This window comes from Podarcis muralis, chromosome 3, assembly GCF_964188315.1.
Source record: "Podarcis muralis chromosome 3, rPodMur119.hap1.1, whole genome shotgun sequence".
Classification (NCBI taxonomy): domain Eukaryota; kingdom Metazoa; phylum Chordata; class Lepidosauria; order Squamata; family Lacertidae; genus Podarcis; species Podarcis muralis.
Genome location: NC_135657.1, coordinates 39,694,683 through 39,700,682, shown reverse-complemented (window position 1 = coordinate 39,700,682; position 6,000 = coordinate 39,694,683). Strand labels below are relative to the sequence as shown.

General features: G+C 38.4%; 1 protein-coding gene across 8 annotated transcripts in view; it reads left to right on the top strand.

The window, feature by feature from the left end:
* LTBP1 (latent transforming growth factor beta binding protein 1) overlaps positions 1 to 6,000 on the top strand; it is a 185,948-nt gene that overhangs the window by 106,066 nt on the left and 73,882 nt on the right. For 2 of the 8 annotated variants that reach the window (XM_028724280.2, XM_028724279.2), the window contains exon 12: positions 1,229 to 1,462. The exons of 4 other annotated variants lie outside the window; for them this stretch is intronic. In XM_028724280.2, coding sequence (XP_028580113.2) covers positions 1,229 to 1,462 — 234 coding nt within the window. The remainder of the gene's footprint in view (positions 1 to 1,228; positions 1,463 to 6,000) is intronic. 2 more of the 8 variants (XM_077925685.1, XM_077925684.1) reach the window with 1 other exon arrangement.

Sequence of the window (6,000 nt, the reverse complement as noted above, 5' to 3'; positions counted from 1 at the left end):
CTACAGTGAGAAGCAGAATGTGCTGGTGGGTGTGTCTAACCCTTACCTGCTGGCTTCTTTATTCTCAAAATAAGGTCCAGATTTTGTTCTCAAGCAAAAAAAGAGAGAATCATCCTACCTTTCCCAATTTTGACGAGAAAGGCAGCTTAAGAGGGGAATTTTGAGAAGGAAAATGGCTATTAGGAAAAGGGTTAGCCACCTGCACCCTGGTGCTGATTGCAATCTCCAGTGGCTGCTTTTTGGTGTGTGTTTTTAAATGGGGTGGTAAGCTACACAAAGGTGTACTTTGGCCCTAGAAGTCTTATAAAAGATAGGGGAATTCATAAGAAATCATTAAACCCTACAATATTTCTTGTCTATGATTTCTTGAGGGAAAGCAGAATTTGTGGACAAGGTGTGGTACTACATTATATGATACTACTATACAATAAAGTACTTCTTTAGTAATGTTGAAGAAGTAATTAATGCTAGGCTTTTGTACTGAATTAAGAATAGCAAAATGCAGATAAAAAAAATATTCTACTATACCAGGGCCAGTTTGACATTATGCTAAACTATGATTTCACATTCTGTGAATGAACTTTAGGCTTGAATATTCCACTCTCCCTCCTTTGTGGAGGTTACAAGGAAAAGCTCAGCAGCTAACCAGAGATCCCCATTACACCCAAGCTCTGGAAACTGTGGATAGTTTAAACCATGTATAATGAACAAGCCAGGTTTATAAACCATAGTTTGAATTTGGCTTGTATGAACTAGCCACATATTAAACCAACAAGTTTTCCCACTGAATTTCCCCTAATGATGAACTCGGCTTCAATTGAAAGTGAAAATGATACAGTCTTTACAAACATGACAGAGGAGAAGAGACTAAAAGCCTGAGGCTTGTTCATATAATACTAAACCGTGGTTTAGCATTAAGTCCCCAAAGGCCCATGGTTTCATTTACATATTGCAACTTTAGAGTCATTTAGATTCTGTTGCTATCATGACATATTTAAACATCTGAGTGAAATGGGTTAATCTTTTTCTAGGGGCAACCAATTAAGCCCCTCAAGTAACTTATGCAATAATATTCTCATGTATTCTGTGATTTTGGTTAAATATAGAATAGATAATATTTCTAGAAATGTTCTTGATGTTAGCGATTTTCTACATTATATTTGCCAGTGTGTCAAAAGTATTGCACTTTTAGACTGTTAAAAGGAATGTTTTCCCATCCCAAATCTAGCTGCTTTTAAGGAAATCTGCCCTGGTGGAATGGGCTATACGGTTTCTGGCTCTCACAGAAACAAGCTTTATCATCACCCTGCAGTTAGAGTTCAGCCACCTGTCATTGGCAAGACCCAGATTACTCATCATGTTGCTAAAGGTACTTCTCCTCCACCTCTCCCAGCAAAGGAAGAGCCGGTGGAGGCACTGACCATCTCACAGAAAAGTGAGCCCGAGGTGGCTGTGCGAGAAGGTGAGAGTGGATAAGGATCTCATGATGTAGTTTAGTGTATTTCTAAATATGTGCATGTGTTTTCTTTTCGTGTGTACGTTCATGCTATTTGAAGTGCTTGTATAAAACACAATGTGTTTTTGAGGGCAACTCAACAAGTATGCCATTGCGTTATTTCTTAGAGCAACTGGTTTTCAAGTCTAGAGTGTAGAATTTGTTTGCCCTGTAAAGAATCCTGCCCTCAGGCCAAGATACTGCATCGGATGACTAGCTCCCTGCAAGCCACATGATTCTGTGCATCTCTTCTTGCATTCAGATGATTTCTTGGGAGTGAATATTAGTCTGACCCCATGTTCATGGCCCACAATGCAACAGAATCATGTTGTATTACTATTAAGCACTGGGAATCTTTTCATTTCCAAAAAACCAAATAAAACTCTTATCATCTCATTTCTTACACAAAGCATTTCTAAATGTTGGTTTCACAGTTTTAATGTCTCAGTCTGCATGATTTTCGCAAATGCCTCTAAAACCAGCTGCTTTAAAATGTCCTGTTTTTAACATGCTTAACATCAGTGCAACAGCAAAGAAAAGCAGAAGGCTTGCCGCATGTGCAAAAGTAAATGCATTGCCAACACGCTATTGGTGAACAGAACATAGGCAGGTATATATAGATGGCTGTGTGGAGTGTTATGATTATGGTGATTCCAAACTGTTTTCCTCTGGAGTAGCCCATATATGCTTGAGTGTGGAAAGAACAATAAATGGGGAGGGTCTGCAGGTGGGTATTCAAAATGTGTAATATAGAAAACACAGTTACAGTCAGTTTCATAACGTGGAGCATCAAAACTTCCTACAAAACTTCTAAACATCCTTATCATTCCATAATATATTGTTTTGAAGTAGAATAACATTCCTGAACATGGCAAGTTTCATTTTGAATGGCTGAGACATCTTTCTGACTTAGGATGGTGCATTTTAAAGCTCAGTTGTCTTTCAGAGATGAGAGTTCTATTCTTTGAATTGTTATTTTCATCTTAAGCTTCTACAGTATCCTTTTTGCCTTTTTGATGATAGTACACTGAGAGTTTAACAAAGCTACTCAAACAGATACAATTCCATAGCTAAGGAATTTGGGAAACTTCGTTTATGGCTGCATAGTTCTGAAATAATGTGGCTCTCCAATGAATAACTTTGTATTTTACCTGGTTCACAGTTTAAATAAATGCTTTCTTTTGAACTACTTATGTTCAGGTCCCACGTTAAATCGTAATTGGCTGCATTTATTTTTTTTAATCAGAAATTTTCTGTAAAGATACATTTTAAAAAGAGTAACATATATTCAAATGTAAATACCAGGCAAATAATGATTGAATGTCTTGTTTGATACTTTCTTTTTAAAGGGTTGTCCTTTTCAATCACTGGAGTAAGGAGCAAGCTTAGAAACAGGAAGAAGCTTAGCCTAAATGTGAGATAGTGTTTACAGGAGGAAGCTAGGTCACGTGTCAACTGGTTCACCTAGCTTCACTACCAAGCAATCGTCATGCAGTCAAAGGGATGTTTAGCTCCTACCTAATGTATAGGAAATGAATAGTTCATGCTGAGCTGAAGATCAGTCTAGTAGTATGATAGAATAGGGAGGGCCAGTGTGGTGCCTTCCATATGTTGTTGGATTCCAACTCCTGTCAGTCCTTGCCAGTATAGCCAATTGTTAGGGATTATAGGAGTTGCAGTCCAACACTTCTGCAGTGCAGCACATTGGCTATCCCTGTGATAGAGCAATAAGATGAACACTTTGGCTATTCATTCACTATTTGCCAATTGAAGTTAACCCATGACTAAAGATTGATTTGGGTTGTATGAATTGGCCTCTGGAGAGCAGCTTGGGTGAAGGTCTATTGCAGATGCTCCTTGTCCGTTCTGTCAATGTACTTTTAAAGGCAAGTTAAGAATATCCGGGGAGGATGTATACCACAGCTAGCCACAAATCAATGCTGACCACTTCAACTGTCTCCTCTTTACTTCTTTACTTCTCCTAGACTTGTTAAAAGGTGAGGGATGTTGATGAGGGTGCATGTCAGGTTAAAAATAAATAAATATATGATTTAGAAGCTTTGGAAGTACTAAATACTGTTAAGTTTTGGTTCTTGGCTGAGAGAGAGAGCAGAGTAGGTTTTATAATGTTTATCAGCTTTGTAAATTATTATTGCAATGATTAATCAATTAATCAGTTACAATTAAAACAAGGCTTTGCAGACTTCAGGCTTTGGGGTCTTTTTTCTGTTTTTTACTAGAGCCCTGATGTCTTCCAGCTGGAGCCAGGATATATACTTAGAATGAAGGAACCAGGGTGCCTGTGAGCAAATGCTCAACCCAGAAAATTTAATTTCAATCCCAGACCTGAGCACAGTTATTTCATATAGAAATCCACTTCTGGTTTCCCTCCCCTTAGCTTTCTTAATTTCTGCAACCTAATTTAGCGGGGGTGGGAAACCATTTAAGGTGTTGCTATTGTTAAACAATGAAGAATCCAAAACTCTTGCTGGCTTTCTGTAAATCATTCAGAAGTCTAGAAGTAGACCCAGATATACTTTCTGCCTGCCCTGGATTAACCAGTGGTGAGGATGACAGACATAAACAGGGCAATCCCCTTCTCTTTTACATAGGAACAAATGCTTCCTCTGAATGCTTCTTACTTAAGTAATGCTATCTTATTCACATGAAGATTTAATTGATTGATTATTCATATTAAACACATATGATTGATTTTAAAAATTAAGTCAAGTTGCAGTTTTACAGTAAATTCAGCTTTCATTGTGGAAACTTAGATTGTCCACATTCTTGGTTACTATTAGAAATCTTCCCAAGGCCAATTCATTTGTATTAAGGGACAGTAGAACATCCCATAGCCAGATAGGTCTTGTGTAGCATGACATGCCCAGTGTTTGCCCTGCTCCAAGCTAAATTTATGACCCCTTTTTCACATCTAAAAAACAAATTGCATCTTGTTAGCTAGTGAAACAGACTCCTTCAGGGGGAAGGATAGGCTATAAAATCAATCAATCAATAAGTGTGGAAATACATAGCGCATCCCTGACATAAATCCAGTTGCCCATTTTGCTGGGAAGACAAGTAATATTCAAGTGTTTCTAGTAATCAAGATTGCGGGAGGCAGTGGAAGACAGGAGTGCCTGGCGTGCTCTGGTCCATGGGGTCACAAAGAGTCGGACACGACTAAACCACCAAAGTAATCAAGATACACTGGGCTACATTTGTACTAAACTCCAGAAAGTCTTCCGATGATTTCAAGATCCCCAAACCAAATGAGTCAGTCCCAAATATCGACCAGAAAATTAAAATTGAGTGTGTGAAGCTGTGTTGGCCCTACAAATGTGAAAGGCAGAGCAAATAGAAAGGGATGTTTGGGTTTCACTGAACCAAGTAGTCATTTGAAACATTTCAGGCATCTAATGGGCTTTCCTGATTCCATTACAGTGGTACCTCGCAAGACGAATGCCTCGCAAGACAAAAAACTCGCTAGACGAAAGGTTTTTCCGTTTTCGAGTTGCCTCGCAAGACGAATTTCCCTATGGGCTTGCTTCACAAGACGAAAACGTCTCGCGACTTTGTTTCCTTTGTCTAAATAATAATTCGCAAGACGAAAAATTCGCTAGACAACAAAACTTGCGGAACGAATTAATTTCGTCTTGCGGGGCACCACTGTACAAAAAACCCCCCTGAAAGAACAAAAGATCCTGCTATATATGCCCAAGGCTATAAGTACTTGGCTTGTTTTAGGCCTAAACTAGGTGATACATCCATCACAAAATTAGAGAGGGAAGTGGCTGAATCCCTGATACACCCCCAAACTAGGAAGAAATGTAAACATGTTCAGGAGTGGGATGGAAAACAGTTATAAAAGGAGAGGGAAATTTGCCGCCTGAAAATGGACAAAAAACACACAGCACATTCCTCTGCCCTCATTGGGGTCCTGCTAGTTTGAGCCTAGCAGAGCACAGGATCAGGCATTTCAGATTTGACTCCCTTCCACCATAGGATTGCAGCCTAGGAGTTTCTATTTGAAGAAAATAATGCCAGGCATGCCTTGAGCTGTTCTAAATCTCATTTCAAATGATAAAATATTTATCTACCAGGATGTCAGAAAAACTGAAATAAAATTGAAAAGAAAGTTATGCTGGATTTCTGCCTAATTCTCTATTAAATAGAACGGGAAGAAGATAGTGTTATTTTGAACAAGCCTGTACATTTGCATCTACTCAATAAACAGTAAATTGCCAGCAGATTCAAGGTCACGTTGTTTAAGTGAATTCAGTAATCTTCATTGTATTTTTACTTGTTAAAAGGTTTGGTATATAGCTTAAGGAATGGTATTATTATTACTTTTACAGTGGATCTTATCCTATCTTCCCTCTTCATCATTTTCTTCTTTATTTCTTGAATATGCAAAATTCAAAGTTTAGCAAGTTCTACAGGAGCAATTGTTCCTGCATTCAGTGTACCGCAATTTTTTGCAGTTATTGCTGTGTTTCTTAACAGCA